The sequence below is a fragment of the Corylus avellana genome, chromosome ca9 (genome assembly GCF_901000735.1).
Source record: "Corylus avellana chromosome ca9, CavTom2PMs-1.0".
Classification (NCBI taxonomy): Eukaryota; Viridiplantae; Streptophyta; class Magnoliopsida; order Fagales; family Betulaceae; genus Corylus; species Corylus avellana.
In genome coordinates, this window is record NC_081549.1 from 3092481 (window position 1) to 3112575 (window position 20095).

Genomic DNA, 20095 nt, shown 5'->3' on the forward strand with positions numbered 1-20095 from the left:
AATGGGAAAAAACAACACATTTTGAAAGTTTGTCTACTACAAAATTTGATATCTTACAGATTTAAGTACTTCATGACCCAAAAAGAAAGACTTATTTTTTGAAGTATACAATTTAAGATTGCCGTAATGATTTAGCTCTCAACCTGAAAATTCAAAAGACAAGTAGATGTCTATGTAACTCAAAATTGCAGACAGGAGACTAGCACTTGGGTGTCCGATGCCTATATGGCTATATTTACAATAAAAACAAGGTTTTCATGAGCCAAAGCTGATGCATATTCCATTCTCCGATATCATAACTAATGCATTCTCCTTGACTGCTTGTTATCTCTAAGAACTCCCTCAACAACACTAAATATTGCTGCCAGAAATAAAAGAAAAAAATGAGAGCACTGATAATTTAAACACATAAAACCCATGTTCTATTGCTTTTCAAATAAAAGTAAATTGCCAAGATAAAGCTTGATAGATCTCTTGACAGTGCACAACTGATGCACCAAAAAGATGCAAAAAAATATCTGAAATGTACTAGAAAGGCATGAAGCATGCAAAAATTGAAGTTGATTGGAGTTAGAAGACTCACTAGGGTAAGATTTTAATTTACAAACATCATTCTAGATTGCAGGCGTCCCATTGGCTGATGTACTTGTTAGGACTTTTAGTTGATCAAAGGCACACTGTATTTTATGCCTTTCTTCCATTGTCATGCTGATTGCCTCCGAAGACTGGATTCATAATATAGAAGAAACCCAATCAACATGCATCTTAAAGCTAATTACATTACAAGACAAAATCACATCTAATACTACAAAAAATGGTGCTAAGCTAATCAAACCAACTTTGTAGTCAAAAGAAATTTGCAATGTGTTCATAAATCCAAGACAATTACCATACAGCAGCAATCAGAATCTAACCGAAAGTTTCTTTAATCAAACTAGATCTGAATTCTGATCCTGTATCAGAGTCGTACCAGACTAATATTTTGCCAAATCTAAGCTACCAACTTACAGGTGAAGTGAAAACTTCTATTCTTCAATGAATTTATCAGGTCCAAATATGACCACGGAGAGATCCATGTGGCACTCAAAATTAGAGTTCTGTTTTAAATTTCTCATTGTCTGTTCTAAATTTCACAATGAGAATATATGGTGCAAAGTGTGGCTATTGATATCTAGATGTGATATTTGATGAATGATGTACATAGAAAGGCATTTTGAATATTGAGCCTTGCATACTATGTTTTTAAAGTGAGGTATGTTGGGTCGCTGGTTCCAGGTCATCTCCAGCTTCAAGTTGTAATTGTGGTGCAATGGGGTATTCAAGGCATTTCCTCATATAAGCAAAGGCGTATGTGCTTTGGGTAGAGAAAGGGTGTTTGCGTTAAGATTCATTGAAAGAAGTAGGGGTGTCTCTCGTGCAGTGCATTTGTGAAAGGTGTAGTTTGGCTGGCAAAGATGGTGGAGGCTCTGATTCAAGGAGGCGGCTGAGTTCATGAAATCTTGGAGGGTTGGCAACACTGCTAAGACCGCACAGAGATGCTCAAACCGGCATGGTAATTATTTGGTGTTGACAGAGGGTGGCGTGGCTTCATAGTTATACCAGATGGCCGAGAGGGAGAGGGATGGAAAAGATGTGCCCTTGAGCTGCAAAAGGTCATAGCTTTCTTCAAGGAGTTTTTCAAAGGAAATCGAAGAGGTGTCAACTGTGCTTCTACCCAGCTTTCCTACTGCAGTGGGAATAGAATACCTCACTTGGGGGAGTTTTTCATGGGCATGCTCGTTCAAGCAAGGCGGTGCGGTTGTTGGAGCCCATGAACCAGGTGCAAGGGAAAGAGACGCATAAGAATTCATACAAGGAGGTGCTGACTGGTGCAGGGAAGAGCACGAAAGCCTCCTGTAGGAATCCTTCAGCCAACTTCGTCACTGCTTGGACACTGGCTCAGTTCAGTTACTGTCGGGGAGGTACAAAGGAGGACAATCCCAAGTTTCACAATGAAGGTGGCTGTCATACAGCAAACGTGGCAGCAGGACAGAGTGGCTCAAGGGTTTCCAAAAATGACAATTGTTTTTGTCATGATATGTGAGCCCAGCTGGCACAACTGAGTGAAAGAGAATGATTGAATTCTTAAACACATGAATGAGGTATTGGACTTGTCTAAGTCAAGGTGTGTTATTAGCATAAAGGAGAAATGGTGAGATAGGGCCGAAACCAGGCCTAGGTTTGAAGGTTTTGCCTGTTGGACCAAACAAAAGGAGTTTGGGCAAGGGCCCGATAGTAGCTCGTGCTACTCATTTGACATGGCCCCAAAATCAAACCCTTAAGAGGGTGCAGTCACAGGTCGGGGATGTTGTTAAAATAAGGTTGGGCCTGGGTTCTAGTGCAGGCTATGCGGGCGTAGGCTTGAGCCACACCTGTGCTGTTGGGTCTTCGAGGATTTAGAAGACAAGTTTTGTAGTCACCAGCGAGTAGTCAAGAGAGATAAGGGGGCAGAGTTTTCTGAGGTTGTTGGTGGCAACCGTGTAGCCGACGGCAATCTTTCTTCACCAAAGGTCGATAGGGGAAACCCTATTATCGATAATGCATTGCCTTTGCCGGAGGCCGCTCAACTGCAAGTTTTTGTTCCACCTCCAATCTCGCCGGAGATCTTATAGCGAGGAGTAATATTTAGCTTTGTGCCCCCGGGCATGGGTCCTGTCGTTCGTTTTTCAGGTCTAGAGAGCTTTTCGAATGAGGGTAGAGATTCAGATTCTAATGATAGTTTTTCTGCTAATGACACAATTATGGATTAGCGTCTGACTCTATAAATGCTCCCTCTAAGGACAATTACCCTGAAAAGATAATTCCCAACTCTGCTGAGTGGACAATGGTGTTAAAAGGGGGAAAAAAGAGTTCGTTGGGTTGAATCTGCCTCGTTAGTCTTCATTGTCAGCGCAACTCGGGGGTAGTCTTATTGTGGGCAAGGAGTTGTGCCACTTGAAGAATTACAAGGAAAGTGAGTAGGCTTCCAGGGAGGGTGCTGCTAATTTTTTGGGTGAAAAATATTTTGTTCCATTGGCTGGGACATCGGGGAATCGTGTAGAAAAAAGTAGTTTTTCATGCTCGGAATTGATGTTATGCTCTTGGGAGGAACCATTGTGCGTGAGCCTTTGAATTGTTGTCCTCTGGGGTGTTTTTCAATCCCGAGTGTTCAAGGTCTACTGCTTCAAGCTGGGTCCCACAGAAGGTGGACGACATTCATCACCGTGTAGGACTATCTTGTGATGGGTTTGAAGGGGAACTCATGGCATTGTTAACAACCCATTCAAGCGAGTCACAAATAGGGGGAGTGGGTCTCCAATTCCAAATCAGACAAGAGAGCAAAAAGAGAATTAAAAAGACTGTCTTGCTCCATTAATTATAATTCTACAGGTGGAAGCTCTAGCAGAAGTAGGGTTAAGAGGAGGGATATCTTAGTTGTCCCATGACCCCTAAATTGTTATCCTGGAATGTAAGAGGGCTAAATGAGGAGGAGAAGCACCTTAGGTTAGATAGTTACTCAGAGATTTGAAGACAAATGCTTTTTGTTTGCAGGAGATAAAATTGGAGTTTATGACTTGCAGTATTGCATGTAGCTTGTGGGGATGTAGCCATGTTATTGGGGTTGTTCAGATTCAAAGGGGGCTTTCGGAGGTATTTTGATCATGTGGCATAAGAGGGTGGTTAAAAAAGTAAGTGTGGTGTGGAGACTTGAGTCTCAAGGAAGCTTTCCCAGGTTTATATAACATGGCTAGTATGAAGGATACGCCTGTTGCTGCTAACATGGATTACTCAAGTGATTCCCTTCAGTGGAATATTAGCTTCATCCGTTTGGCTCACGATTGGGAAGTGGATGTTCTAGCTTCCTTCTATAACGTGGTCAAACAATAGAGATTCTCTCTCTTGGTCTAGACTTGTTAGATTTTTAGTTTCCCCTGACTTGACCCAAAGGAGGTTGCTTAGACTATGTTCGAATCATTATCATATTCTTGATTGTGTAAGTTTTCATGGAGATGGAAGGTACTTTAAGTTCAAGAACATGTGATTAAGACCAGATGGTTTGATAAATAGTGAAACAGTGGGGGACTTCCTACCACTTTCAGGGTTCAGTGAGTTATATTTTCGCTCGCAAACTTATAGCTTTGAAAGGTGATTTAAGAGTTTGGAATGAGAAGTTGTCTGGCAATGTAGAAAGAAAGAAATTCTTCTGGAAGAGTTCTTAGTGAGGCGGAGAAAATTGAGAAAGGCAGCAGTAATTAATGATTTTAAGAGAGCAACTCTCCTGGAGGCAAAAATTGAGGGAGTTGTGGTTAAAAGAAGGTGACAAGTGCACAAAGTTCTTCCATCGAGTGGCCAACTCAAATAGGAGGAATAACTCCATTGATCAGTGAGAGGTTAATGGTAGATTCTCTTTAGATCAATCTAAGATTAGAGATCATGTTGTGTCGTTATACAATAGCTTGTTTATGGAATGATGTAGTTGGAGGCCTAGGTTGGATGTCCTTACTTCATTAGAAGTACTTTATCTAATCAGCCTACTTACTTCATGTATCTTTTTTCCCTCTCAATTGGTGTTGCCATCCGCATAGAGAAGTCGCAGAGGAACTTTTTGTGTATTGGTGAAGAGTTCACCTATCAATAACAATGTCGTGTTGTTTCCTTAGATTGTCCATGGTAAGGATCTTACCAATGGCCGCCGACCAAGCAAAAAAGGCCATCTTCAAAGGAACTTTAGTCCACCAAGAGAACTGAGAGCCATCATTGCGATCCAAGACACTGCAGAATGATCTAACAGGGAACAACCCTCTTTTGGAGGGAACCCACCAAAATTTGTTTTCACCTTCCTGTCTCTCTTTAACTAAATACGACACCCTATAGAACGAAGCAAAGACATCCACCTCCCAGTCATGAGCCGCTCTAGCAAATTTTACATTCCATTGAATGGAGCCACCCAACATCTCCAAGTATGCCTCAACAAAAGCATCATTTGCATAAGCAATACCATATAACACTAGAAAGGCTCCCTTAGGGGTCAAATCCCCACATGACAAATTATGCCAGAATTTGACCATTGAGCCATCTCCCACTTCAAATTGGTATGACTAGAGAACTTTTCCCCAACCCCTTCTAATATTTTCCCATAACCCCACCCCATATGTCTCAAGAGGCTCGTTAGAACACCACCCACCCTGTAAATTACCATACTTAAGAGTCCACCCAACTCTCCACCAAGCTTCTCACTCATGCACATAGCACCAAAGCCATTTCCCTAAGAAAGCACGATTGAAAATCAACAAGTTCCGGACGCCCAACCTCCATCAGAGATTGGAGAAAAAAGCTTGGACCAACTCACCAGGTGATAGAAGAATATCAAGAGCTGGGAAGACTTTTCTATTCATACTAGATTTGAGGTCGGTTATAACTCCAAAATTAGACTTTGGCATGATGTGTGGTGTAGGGATAAAGCCCTCGAGGAAAATTTTCAAACTTGTTCAGTATGTCCTGTTGTATGGATGCTTTAGTGGTTGATTATTCAAAGGTTTCTAGTAACTTTCATCAATGGAATGTTAACTTTCTTAGAGCGGCTCACGATTGGGAAGTGGATTCTTTTACCTCGTTTTTCAATTTGTTGTACTCCTTTAACTTCAGACGGGGTGGCGAAGACAAGCTTTGTTGGGTACATTCTAAGAAAGAGTTGTTTGATGTTAAATCTTACTATAATGTCTTTGTTCCCCATGTTAGTATTCTTTTCCCTTGGAGAAGCATTTAGGGGGATAAAAATCCCTTGATAGTGGTGTTCTTTGCATGGTCGGCTGCCTTAGAGAAGATATTAATCATGGATAATCTTAAAAAGCAACATATCATTGTTGATTGGTATTGTATGTGTAAGAGGAGTGAGGAGGAGTCAGTTGACTACCTTTTACTCCTTTGTGAGATGGCTAGTGCCTTTTGGAATACCATCTTCAGCCAAGTAGTGTTGGCTTGGGTCATGCCTAGTTGAGTGGTAGACCTCTTTGCTTGTTCGAAAGGGCATTTTGGGAGGATTCAAAATGCTACTGTATTGAAGATGGTACTGTCTTGCCTTATGTGGTGCCTTTGAGGGGAAAGAAATTATCGGAGTTTTGAAGGCCAATAGATAGTGGTGGAATTAAAGAATGTTTTCTTCAAGACTCTTTACCACTAGACAGTTGTTGTTTACTTGTATATTTCTAGTTTTCATGATTTTCATCCTTCCTCTAGCTAGGTGTTTCTCTTGTATACTACCTATATACTTGGGTTGCGCCTTTTATTGAATTGTGTTTACACACCAAAAAAGAATAATGGGGCTTAGAAATATGCTTCCCACACAAAAGTGACAATATACACACATACATGCACAACCCACTAGTTTATATTATCACATTAACTTTCACGGTTTTTTAACATATTAAAATGCCCCAGTCATCACAAGAGTTAGTAATATTCAAGAACTAAGGTTGCGCCCCTCTACGCATTTTGATAGATACTTTATTACTCATCAAAAAAATATTCAATAACTCCATCCTTTGGATTAGCATAAATAGATGAATGTGCTTTATGACATGCTAAGTGACATTCTTGAGATGCAAAATTGTACCTGGAAAGATAGTATTTTTTGTAATATATGGTCAATTTCTGGCTTGAGTGAAGAGATAATTTGCTGAACTTTAACATCCTTGTGCATCAATATAAGGACAGAAACAATGGCGTTGATTCTACTTGAACAGTCTGTTGCATATTTAGGAGGAAAAAGCGACGAACTACTGTCAGTTATCAATGACCCCATCATCTTCAACACAAGATCCAGAAGTTTGCGACTTCTATCAAAGAAGAAAAAGCAAGGTATGAGATAATAACGGAGTGTAGGAATGGAGACATTGGGCTCTTCATGATCCTCTTGAATGCACTGCATGTAAAGCAAAAACAATAAGAATTACTGGACCAAGTTTTGGAAAGAATCAAAATACTCAATAATAAGCTTTGTGATCTTGGGAAAAAATATGCACAAGCAAATACACATTATAATTTTTTTTGATAAGTAGATCATACAAACTATGAGATTTACCACAACAAGATACCATTCGATATTAAAATCTGTATTATCAATGAAAAAACTATAGGGATAATAGCTTTTGTAATTCTCCTCCTACATGAAAAGGTAGCATATTTCAGTTTTGCACATGCCATGAAACACTTCATTTACATAAAACACATTGAATTGCTTACAATAACCCTCTGAGGAGAACAGAGAAGAAAAAAATAATGACTTCCGCACTCCTTGAATAAATGAGTACCCAAAAACAAACCACTACAAGCACAATCAGGCAACATAAACTAAGTAATGCAGCGCCTACATAATGATCTTTTTTTATTTAAAAAGGATGAAAAAAATACTACTTCAAACTAATCAAAGGCAGATATCAAACAAGATAAAATACTTACATGCACAACATCAATCAGATATCCTAAAAGGAAATTGCTTAGAGTAATAACACTTTGCTCAGAAAGTCTTGTGGGTTTGGAATCCAGCATAGCAAGCATTCTGAGCATCGCACAAGCATTGTCTAGAGGTGGCTTTAGTAACTGATAGGCAAACGTCACATCAAGAAGAAGTGTTAAGAACCAATCAACAATCAACAGATAAGCAAAGAACAAAAATTGTTCAAACAAAGCTCCATTTGTTTCGATGTAAAGCGGAAAACATTTTCTTAAAAATTGATTTCCTGGAAAACATTTTCCGGTGTTTGGAGCGTACAGAAAATCACAAATATTTGTTATATATATTTTTTCATTCAACCATATTAAACTTTAAATTACGAAAATGTCTCGACCAAGTCCTGATGGTGACCTTGCCGGGTCCTAGCGGTTCCCAACCAAGTCCTGGCATTGTACTAACCGGATCCCGGCAGTGTCCCGGTCGATTCTCAACGGAGTCCTAATTGGGTTCCCGTGGTGTCCTAACCGGGTCCTAGTCGGGTCCCAACAGTGTCCTAGTCGAGCCCCGGCTGGTTCTGTCGATTTGAAAATGAGATGCTCAAACTCAGAAAATGGTTTACGGTTTTCAAAAATGAAAACCATATTCCGAAAACTAAAGAGGCTTTTTCGGTCAAACCAAAAATATTTTCCATTGACTATTTTTTTTTGTCGCACCAAACACCCGTAAAGACGGAAAACATTTTTCAGAAATCATTTTACTCCGAAACAACCGGAGCCTTAGTATTTCTTTCTATAAATGATAAATAAAATATACAAACAAAGTTCTTGAGTATAAAATAAAGGAAAAATAAAAAGTAACGTTCAAATTAAGAAAGTTTAGTCAACTTACTATCTGTTCAAGTGTTACTTTCTCTAGTATTTGAAAAACAAGAGAATTATCACCAATCTGCGACAGGTTTGAGCAAACAACATTGGTGAGTAACTTAAATGTTCCTCGGTTTCTGATCTTTGTATCACTCTCTAAAATAGAATACACGTTTCCTGCAAAGATCAAAATATCTTTTCAGATTAAAATAATCATTAACCATGAGTCTGTGTAGAAGTAAATGAACTGGATCCCCACAGATAAAACAAGCTGCGCATAGTTGTCCAAGCATAAACTACTTTCAGCTTGTGATGCAGCGGCTTACCTACAGATGATATATTCCAACCCACATTTGGATGAAGCTTTTTAAAACTCAATCTTGTCATAGTTACTACTTTTGACAACTTTCTTTTCAATTATGAGTTATTATTTAATAATCTACAGCAAAAAATACAGGAACCCGCACACATGTATATTTGTTTATGGGTATACATGTATATACATAATAATCACCAGGAACATTAACTTCTGTGGAAACATTATTCAAATTCTTAATGAGTTTGCTTGCAAAAGAGAGATGTGAAGCATGCTGGATGAAAGTTTTCTATATCTACCGCTAAATGTACAAAGAAGGGTAAGGTTAATAAATGACACCCATCTGGACAGATAGGTAACCATATCTTGTCTGGAAATAATAAACAAAGATGAGTTCACCAAAGAAGTAATTCTAAGGTACCGGGGAAAACTTTGAAACGCAAGAGCAAAGTGATGAAGAAACTGATATGGTCAGTAATTTTGATATGTCCTGCAGTATATGCCGAATGCAGGACCTCTATGATTCGAAATAATATAAATTGCTCCAAATCCGGACCTGCAAATAGTCAGGCAAGAAAGAAAATGTTAATTCCAAATCTTACTTCAAAAAAAATAGTAAATATTCATTTTTCAGTAGTTGCCTAGTCATCTAATTTGACCAATTCTAACTTCTTGATTCAAGAATTGCAAGAGGAATAGCATAGCTTTGTACTCTATGCAGCTTCCCCCTACTTCAGTGGAGGTCATACCATATACTGAAGAGCAGAAGCATAAATTTCCCTAAAAACTTAATGCAGTTGGAAATTACATTGATTATCCCAGATATTTCTAAATGAGTATTTCACCACCATTTATGAAATCAAATCTGGAAATACAGTAGCAACAACATTTGACATGATCCGTACTGTCAATCTTTCAGCTAATTCAAGGACATTGTTACTCATTTGATAGCAGAAATATATCTTTCAGAAAGGTCATTTTGCCTTAATTCTTTTAAGTAGAAATTCTATATTAACTGAAGAAATAAAAGCTGAGGGAATTTATGTCTTGCTGCCCGAGATCATTCTACTGTCCAAAGAACAAACACGTCTAAACTACTCAGTGATGTTTTAGTACTCTGAGAGGTACCTTAAGCATTGCAGCTTAATTTCGAAATCAAGAGCTTCCTTGATGTGTTTAGCAAGGATATGTCAAGTAATTTTCCCAGGAAAGCCATTATCCATAGAAATTTGAAGATTATAAACATAAGAGTGATTTGCATACAAAGAAAACCAAGTTATCTATGCTAGTAAAGCATCAATTGCATGAATACTAAAGCAAGTTTATATGCAATAAATAAAACCTGGTTACTACATTAAAAGTTCCTGCACGATCAAGTTCATGAAGATTTGAACTAACAGACAAGTAATACTTACTTAAGCAACAAGAAGCTATTGACTTCAACAAAGGTGAATCCAAATTAGAGAAGTAATAAAGGCAACACAGAGAGAGTTCCTGAGAATCTCTAGGAAGCCTTATGAAAGGACCATAACATATATTTCCTGCAAGATAAAAAAGAACAGGAAACTGAGTGATACCGCTCCAAGAGTTACAGACTAAATAATGTCTTCAGCAAATTTAATTTTACCATCATCTTGACATGTGCTGTAAAACTTTAGCAATGAGTGCTGCATGTTGTCATATTCCCTTGCAAATGAAGAGTCCACCAGAGTACATTGTCCAAGGCGAAGTTGCAGATGCAACACAGCCTGTAATTTCAGGGGGAAAAGTACCCATGTAACTTTTTTTATTTTTTTTTATAAATAATTGGCCCCAAGGGGAGGGGAAAGTGGGATATTCGAACTAGTAACTTCCGTTTCATGAGGCATAGCCTCCTGCCAATTGAGCTACCACTTGGGGAGGGGAAAAGTACTCATGCAATTATAAGTAAATAATAACAAACTGGAGGTGAAGATTATAACTTTAAAATATGGGGTGCCAAAAAACTACTTTTTCATCTTAACAACTTCTCCAAAAATAAACCTTTTTGCCTGATTGCTGCAACTAGAAGTGTACACAAGGTAAATTGTATGGTTACCTGGGTACAAGATGGATGCGTATCATCTAGCAAGATTAGCAAGTGAGGGAGCTCTCTTATCCAACCAATCCGATGCTCTAATATTTCTAGGCACAGCCTTTTCTCTTTCTACAATATGTACAAACATATTGGCAATAAATTGGTGAGAGAGGGACATGGTGATTCTAAGCAATTACTAAAGAATTGTGTCCCAAAAACTTAAAAAAAAAAAAAAAAAAAAAAAAAAGAAGAAAGAGGAGAAGAAGCTTACAGGAATAAGCATATCTTCAATTGTAGAAAGGCATGCCAATTTCAATGAAGGCTCAAGATTCCTGAAAGTCTTGGTAAATACCTGCAATTAAATTGTTATGACTTTAACATTATCATTGGATTTCTGGTGTCTCTCAGGGAACTCTAGATTTATAAGATAAATAATTAAACATCAACCAAAGTGCATGAAGCATGAATAGACATTCCAATTAAGAAAGAGAAAAAGAGAGAGAGAAAAAAGAGAGAGAGAGAAGAAGCTTACAAGAATAATCATATCTTCAATTGTAGAAAGGCATTCCAATTCCAATGAAGGCTCAAGCTTCCTGAAAGTCTTGGTAAATACCTGCAATTAAATTGTTATGACTTTAACAGTATCATTGGATTTCTGGTGTCTCTCAGGAAACTCAAGATAAATAATTAAACATCAACCAAAGTGCATGAAGCATGAATAGACATTTCAATTAAGAAAGACAAAAAGAGAGAGATTCTCTTGCTAATCAATAATTCTTAAAAGCATAAGTCAGACCTGAAGAAGACGAGATCTCCAATTGCTCTCCACTTGTGAAAAAAGTTTCGGAAAAAATGGAAAAAGTGAAAGTAAATGTTTTTCCCAGACTCCTTTACCAAACCTTGTGCCATTACAAATCTGCAAAATTATATTAAACCAGTCAAATTAAAAAGAAAACATTTTCACTCATCCATACAAAATGAGCCTCTTACTTGAAACATCAGACGTCTTAACAATAACAACCTCCATATTAAATCAGAAAAGTAGGTTTTACTAAGGGGACACGTGAATGTGATTGCTCGAGAATTGGCCTTTTACTTGAAAGATAAATGACAAACTTTTGTTTTGTGAATAAAAAAAAGATTTACTTTTTTTTGCAATGCATTGATAATTTGCATGTACTGAATTTACTTTTACTTGATTGGCTCTCTTTTTTTCTGAAGGAAAGAAAAAGAATCTTTACAATTTAACCATTTAGTAACATGAGTTGCTTAACATATTATGCATATGAATTATTTATAAGTGGTAAAACAATTGCATTGATAGAATGTTATCTAGCATTCTTATGTGCATAGGGTAATTAAGCACAAGCTTTGCACTCCATATGTTACATACAAAAAATAATAATTTATAGGTTAATTTTAATGATCGCACCCACATACAGAAAATCAACTCCAACTATGTGCAATATTGCAACTACATATTTTATCATAGCCCACAAATGTTCTTAAAAAATCCATTGTCATGTTTTACTATCACTTTTCAAATCAACATTGTCATTTGACATTAATATCAATACAGCCACCCAATATCTCTATGTTTTGAAACCCACGTGGTTCATGACAATTGCTAATCAATTAAAATTGATACAGAACACAACATCTATGATTTCACCAGTTATTAGTAATTGGATTAAATAATTAATCAAAAACAAAATATTAGGAATTTATGGCTATACCCACTCATCATAATTGTCAATTGTATTTTTACACCTCATCATAAAACTTTCTATAGATTGATTATACAAATCCACATTGGCAACATTTTTAAGACCATGCATCTTTAAAATCATATGCACATAATGGAGCAAGATTCAGACCTTTCTAAGCAGCGCATTTTCTATAAACTCTAGAAATTTCTCTCGAAATTTCTCCAACACAGCAGGAGGAGAGATCCATTCACTGAATTGCAAAAGTATTCCCATAATCAGAACGTTCAAGATAAAATATCTGTCGTCATCCTGCCAAGCAAAAATAGAAAGAACTAGACCAATTCAAAATACAAGAACAGCATTGTACCCACCATAAAAATAATAAATAATAAATAAATAGGGTCAAAGGAGATATGTCAAATTTTATCACAGAAACATATGCAAAAGAAAGGAAGTCCAATCAAAACAATTGAATTAAAGGAGAAAAAAGAATCTAGCATTGTCATGTGGGAGCAAAGATAATGATCTGAAAACTTGTATTGAGGCCATACCTTTTCTGAAAGCTGCCACGTCGGATTGAGGGGAAACACTAGTAGTATCTTCTTCATTAACAATGACGAGATACTTTCATCCCACACTGTCACATCAGATTGTCCTTGAAGAAGTTGATATTCTGATTTACCCTTGTCAGTCCCATAAATAAAAAATCTGAATGTAATATCTATGCTCTGAAGTATACATAACAGACAATCAAATGACTGTGCATCAAGAAGTGGCATGGTATGAGCCGATGGAATAAAATCTTGGAAACAATTGATTAAAACTGGCACAAGATCCTTTAGTTTCTTGATGATGAGAGGAAACCCTGCACAAACAAAGCAAGCATATGCCAGGACCATGAGAACTTCAGCACGTTACTATCTCATATTGGAGAGAGAGAAACAAAGAGAGAGAGAGAGAGAGACGGTATGAGAATGGAAGTACACGTAATAATCCTGTAATATTACTAAGTAAAGAACAAGCTAGAGAACAACAATAACAATAATAATAATAATAATAAGATGTGAACTTCACTTTTCTATTTTGCTTTTTATATGAATAAATAAATTTACAAAAAGATGTCTTGAAAACTCATAAACCAAACAATGAAAGTGATAGAAAAAAAAAATTATAGGTTTCAGAATTATAAATATGGTAAATTTGATCATTGAATGGAAGCTGGTAGGGTGAGCTATAATATCTAATTCCAGGGATGAAAGAAAATTTTTAACAATGAAAGATTTGATTATTCCTGTTACCATCAGTGCAATATTAGGCAATTAATCTAAGTAAAGTTCTCCTACGTTATCAAAAAAAAAAAATATTAGGCACCCATTTTTATGATCATGCAAGTTATATTCTTTTATGACGAGGAACCCTTCCAAAGCAGGGCCATTTCATGTACTCACCCCTATCGGGTAAATCTAGGACCCGTACAAAGCTCTACCCCCTCCACACGAACCAAGTAATATTCTTCGCCGGCAGGCTGGCCCCAATAAATTGTTTGCGCCCAAGAAGATTCAAACCTTGGACCTAATGGAAATATCCTAGGCCCCTACCATTTGAGCCAACCCCTTGGGGTCATCATTGCCCTAAATCAATCACTGAATGCTGACATAAAAAAAATATAAATACAAGAAAGGTAAAAGATGCTTTCACATACCAGCAGATTTTGTAGACACATCAGGCTCAAAAACATGTAACATTCCTTGTCCAGCATCATTCTATTAAATTAAGGAAAGCATTAGGATTTGATATCACCCAAATAAATTAGAGAAACATGTAACTTATTGAACTTTAGAGGAAAACATTGATTGTGAAAGTTGTAGACATCACAATCCTTACGAGGTAAGACTCATAACTAAACAAGGAAAACCAAAGATGACCATCATCACACAGCACTATCCCATTAATTCTCTTCTTTTTTTTTTTTTTTTGATAGATAATGTTGCATATATCAAAAAAGCACAAATTTAAAGGGGCGCAACCCAATTATACAGGAAGTATAACAAAGAGCGCCTAAGTGCACCCAAAATAAAAACTTGAGCTCACACGGAGCACCCACAATTGCATGCAAAGTTTCAAGAGTAAAATATAGTTATGAAAAGATAGAAGACAATGATTCATCAAAAGATAAAAGACAACACACAAAACAACTGGTACATTTGCAATTGATAATTAGAATGTACTTTTTCACATGAGTCAACTTCTTTGTTATTACATGGCACCAGTGACAAGCATAGCAGCAAGCCAGCAAGAACATTCTTGAGTTTTCCCTTGTCCTGTAAATAGAACTGGTTGTTCCGTAGAATGTCCCCATAATTTTGAAGAATCTGTTGATGAAGCAAACATTAAAATCTTTAAGAAAATGTCAAAACCAAAAACAATATGATTAAACTTAAAAGAATCACTCTAGTTCCTTTGAAATCAGACTGATTAGCATCCAAAAGCAGACATTTTAAAGGAAACCTCAAACAAGGGTAAAAATGACTTCAATATATGCATTTTCCTTTTTTGCTATTTGACCATAACCTCAATGGGAATGGAACCTGTTACCTCACTCACTATCTTATAATATCTGGGTGGATATGGCATAAGCCATTAGAGCTAATGACCCAGAAAAAACAGCATGGCTTCTCAAATTGCTTAGATCAGAAAGATTTCAAGAGACAAATGCTAATAACATAATCACGCAAAAAACAAATTACAAAGATTACCTAACAGAATCAGGTTAAGATACCTTTTCAGCATACAAGAAAAAAGACAGTGGATGATTCTCGACAACAAGGTCAAGAAATTTGAACGCCATCAACCGAACGTCAATTGCTAAATGTGTCATTGCATTAAAAATATATGCCATTATTAAGGAAATGAAAAGCTCTTGATTATCCTGGACAAGAAAAACAGAGAAACAAATGTCACAAAAATGGATAACTGGTGATGAGCAACAATAAATACTACAATAATTTTTAAAAAAGAAAAAAGAATAACCTCTTTACAGGTAGGGAATATCACTGACTTAAAAAGTTGATATAGTGTTTCTCGAACCACTTTATCATCATCCCCAATTCGTTCACGCAGTTTCTCTACGACAGGATATTTGTGCAACCTCAGCTCTGCTGGATGTTTACGGAATAAATCCTTAATACCCATCAATGCATCTTCAGAGAGGAACAAAATTTGAGCTCAACTGTGAGATAGCCACTCAATACAAAAGAAAGGTTTGATGTGAACACTAAAAGCTGGATAAAACAACCAGAAAAATAAGGGCATAACTTTCAAACCTTACCAAAAAATTCCCCTCAAATCAAAAACTTCAAGATTTAAAAACCTTTACCACCAAAATAATTTTTGTTTCTTACATTCTCGATATTTAAACATGGAATTGTTCTGCAAAGCCCTACCAACATCATTTGAACACTTAGGGCGATTCTTTACACTGAGAACATTTTTCACAATAATGAACACTTCCATGATAATAAGGAAGTACCTCTACGAACTTTTGGGTTGTGATGGGATGTTTGTTGAAGAAGTTCTTTCAAAGTCAAACCTTTCTTGTTCACAGCTAAACCTTCCTTTTCTGACGCCACACTCTGCTCAGGAAGAATAATTGCTGTTCATAACAAGCACAAGTAAACTTTTAGTCAATACATTCGTTTACCATTCATTGGAACAACACCAAATGCTTCAAAGGTTTAAAAGAGAAAAATATCTTTCACAAGCTCTTCAGGCACTATAAAATTATACCGCCATTATAGTTAACAATCAAAAATAAAAAATAAAATAAAAATGTAACGTAAACTAAAATGACTTTTACATAACCAATAAAATGTTAAGAAAACCACAAAAAAGAATAAAGATTAAATAAAAGGTTGGGTTTTATGTGCTTCAATGAATAAAGCACAATAAAATCCTAAAGACAACTGAACATTTATGGAGTTTTCAAAGAAAAATCATGTGATATTTGAGATGATCCAATTCCCGATTCGCTTTAAGAAAAATTATCCCATTTTGCCCAAAAATTTCAAATTCCTTTAAATTTTTTTTCTCTGAAACAAAACTATGCCTTATTAAATCCAGTATATGCGTAACACTTACAATGAAATTTGTAATAAGAAAGACTCTTCTAGTTTATACCTTTGAATTTAATTTCAGTATTCGTAGCATTATTCGCCGGCGGCAATTTCCTGCCAATCTTTCGCTTTATTTTCTGCAGATATTCAACAAACAACATCATAAGTAAGCCTCCCCTGGATCAAACAAAAGATCAATTAAGTGTTTTGTGCTACTGCATAGATTACTACCTTGAAGTCGACTCCACGCTTTTGCTGCTTTGAAGAAGCTTTCGAACGTGTCATTTTCACTACAAAAAGCACAAACATAATTGAACGGCGTAGTCTAGGATTTTTAAACCCTAAATTTGTTTTACTTTCTATGATATGAAAATCTCAGCTGAACTAAACAAACCAGTTGCTACAGCCTACAGGCACATTTTAAATAATTAGTCCTTTCCTTACTAGGTTAAGGCTCCGTTTGTTTCGGAGTAAAATATTTTCTGGGAAGTCATTTTATAGGCGTTTGGCGCGCACACAAAAAATGACAAATATTTTTTATATTTTCATTTAATCATATTAACCTATAAAATGTAATTTTTATTCAAATAATTTAACAAATCAAACTAAAAATTATGTTTAATTAAAATATACAAATTAACTAACAATAATCACATAATTAAAATATACAAATTCTTATTTGGTCAATACAATCTTTTCTGCTTCCATAAAGAATACTATCCATATATTTTCCTCTTTCATACTCTCGATTAACATGAGGTTCCCTACGTAATAATCTCCTAGATCTAATATCTTCTAACAACCCCAACAACAAGAACAGATGCAACTGTGGCTATAACTGCCGAAAGAATTGTTTCATCCATCTACAAACAACACAAAAATGGAGCCAATCCTAAGTGAGAGAAGCAATACGCAAAAATGCAATCAATTTGATATTTTTTCCTCAAGATCTAAACAAAACAATTAAAATTTGATAATTCATGAACCAAACAAAGCAAAAATAAGTTGTAGAAATAGATCAATCCCTCTTATAAAACTAATGGTAATAACATGGTGACGAATCTCCAAAATTACTTATTTAAGTACTAAATCATGGAAGAGTATCTGGTTTGTTTGAATAAAGTTCAAAGATTAAAGTTGACCTTTTGGAAACCTATAACCGTTAAGAAAATGTTCCATTGACTCTGAAGGATTTGTTACTTGATGAAAACTTGAAATATACACGCACATATATATACATGTATGTCAAATTGTTTTCTCTGTCACAACAAATTGAAAAATATCTAAAGATTGCAGCTGGACAGGAGTTACTGAAATGGGGATCGTGGTCATTTGGTAAAAGCCATTTGCTACTTCCTTATAATAAATTATGGAATTCAAGGTTTAATCTCCTATCAGCTATATGACCAAGTAAAATTGTTAGCCTAATTGCAACCCCTCATTTACAGATCAATTGACTGCAACAAGAGAGAGATTCTCAGATGCAAGTCAATGTGTAGAAATTGATATGGGCGTACAACTATCTGATATGGTGGTGATCAAATGCAGAAATGCCTACTGAATGGAAGCTAGCTTGATCTTCTAATGATGACAAATTTGGGCACAATGATGGTGGTTGTCCCAAGAAGGGAACTGTTAGATAGAAAAGGATCCCTAAAGGAACCATCCAAGCAATAGAAGATAACAATGGAACTTTAGATGGAAAAAAGAGGAAGAGAAACTTAGGCAGGAGCTTGCAACAGAACTCAGAAAGGCTTAGAGGACAGGTTAGGAGAAAAATTTTGAGCTACTGGAATTTTTCAGCTGGAGTTGAGAAGCAAATGAAATGAAAGTTGGATAAAGACTCAGGTCATCAAATTGATAGAAAAAAAGGTTCAGTGTCTGAGCTCATAGCACTGGATAATAAAACACAGAACATAAATAATTGGTATAGAGGAGGATCAAAAGTACTTGACCATTGATAACCGACACCCCAAAACATACTACAATGGAAGTAGACCAATAGTCTCAAGAGAAAATAATGAGGCTAAAAGGGGTAAAAGTGAATAGAAGACAATATTCTAAAAGGGGCAAAAGTGAATAGAAGACAATATTCACTTGGTCTCTGTTTTCTGGGTGTAGAAGACAATATTGTCTTCCTTAACAGTTTATTCTGTAATGCATTGGCTCAGCAGATTCTTTGGTGACAGTAGAATAATATTTTAGTTATAGGCATATAACTTCATCACTCTTCTTTTCCTTTTTTCATCTTTCTTTAACTTTCATATACACGAACAGGTTGAACATAGGTAAAAGTACTTAAAGGCAGAAACAAAAATGACTTCCTCCATTCAAATCCACAGGCACAATTATACTTAAAGCACGTACAGATAGCAGGAATTCAAAAAAAAAAATCAAGTGAGAGACCCAAATCTTGAATCTTTATCTCCACCAAGAGAAGCACCTCAAACTGCCCACAGACAAGGATACAGGAAAACTCAACAGCTTAGAGAAAACCCATAAACCCAAAATCGTATCTAAAGCTAAAAAAACCAACCCACTTAAATTCTCCAAGCAATCTCCAAAGTTTACAATGGTAACCAAATAAAAATCTTCAAAATATTTCCCATATCAATCCAAGCAAATCATCAAACACATCAGATACAAAGCGGAAACATGTAAAACAAGCACCAAAAATCCAAAAACCAAACAGAAACTCACGACAAATCCCAACAATTCTAGCCAGCAGAGGAACCCACAACTCAAAATCCCAAAAAATATCAAATTTATGTTTTTTCCATCAAAATAGAGATTCAAACCCCCAAAAAACACAAATCTAAAGAAAGAAGAAAGTGCCTTAGATGCAAGCTGAGAGAGATATCTTTCAGGCAGGCAGAGCGATATGAGAAAACCCTAGGAGCAGTCGAAGAACGACGTAGTTTCTTGCTCAGCCGTACCTGTAGTGCTGCGCGTGGTGGTCGGCTTCGGGAGTGCTGCGGTGCTGCGGTAAGGCTGCCTGCACTGTGCGTTGGGTTAGTTTGTTGAAGAAGGGTGCTGTTTGGTTGCAGCACTTGTTAGAAACCCCTATTCCAGTGCACGGGTAATCTTATTCCAGTGTGAGGATTATATTATTCTGGTTTAGTGTTGGAAGTTCTGACTGTTTGGTAGCAGGGTTAAGTCATCACTTTTCCAGCTTATTGCATTCTGAGTATATCGTATTCAGCCTAAGGGCAAAAAAAAAATAGTACATCATTTAAGCTCACAATTAGTTATTGAACCAAAATTAAATATATAATGTAAGGGAAATTACCTTTACATCAAATTCAATGGATGCCATATATATGTGTTTCTGCAAATCTCTGTTTGTGAGAAATAGCCTCAACGAGTAGGTTTGTGCAAAATAATTATAGGATTGTGCATTCCAGCACTCTTTTTTTTTTCTTTTTCTTTTTTTTTTGTCTTTCAAAAACAAATACATCTATTTCATAAATTAAAAAAAAATTAAAAAAATAATAATCAGAAATAATAGAATACACAAAACAAAAAAACTAACCCGTCAATATAGTCTTGGATGACCTCTGTAGCTAGA

At 36.2% G+C, this 20095-nt stretch overlaps 1 protein-coding gene across 4 annotated transcripts; it reads right to left on the minus strand.

Moving 5' to 3' along the window:
* Positions 1-79: 79 nt before the first annotated feature.
* LOC132162022 (uncharacterized) lies at positions 80-19529 on the minus strand. 4 transcript variants are annotated; one of them, XM_059572265.1, is made up of 22 exons: positions 19464-19529; positions 16759-16817; positions 16592-16664; positions 15945-16067; positions 15446-15615; positions 15195-15344; positions 14644-14787; positions 14118-14178; positions 12967-13280; positions 12584-12724; positions 11503-11622; positions 11239-11319; positions 10978-11058; positions 10728-10835; positions 10278-10398; positions 10066-10191; positions 9072-9206; positions 8360-8511; positions 7477-7617; positions 6632-6940; positions 584-725; positions 80-361 (listed from the first exon to the last, which is right to left on the minus strand). In XM_059572265.1, the coding sequence occupies exons 2-21, from the start codon at positions 16810-16812 to the stop codon at positions 615-617; spliced, it is 2715 nt and encodes a 904-aa protein (XP_059428248.1). In that variant the 5' UTR covers positions 16813-16817; positions 19464-19529; the 3' UTR covers positions 80-361; positions 584-614. The 4 variants fall into 4 exon arrangements, 3 of the variants coding, with proteins under 3 accessions (XP_059428248.1, XP_059428249.1, XP_059428250.1); XM_059572266.1 differs by having other exon boundaries at positions 19363-19498; XR_009438195.1 differs by lacking the exons at positions 80-361; positions 584-725; positions 6632-6940 and adding an exon at positions 7931-8045 and having other exon boundaries at positions 7528-7617.
* Between the last annotated feature and the right edge of the window lie 566 nt (positions 19530-20095).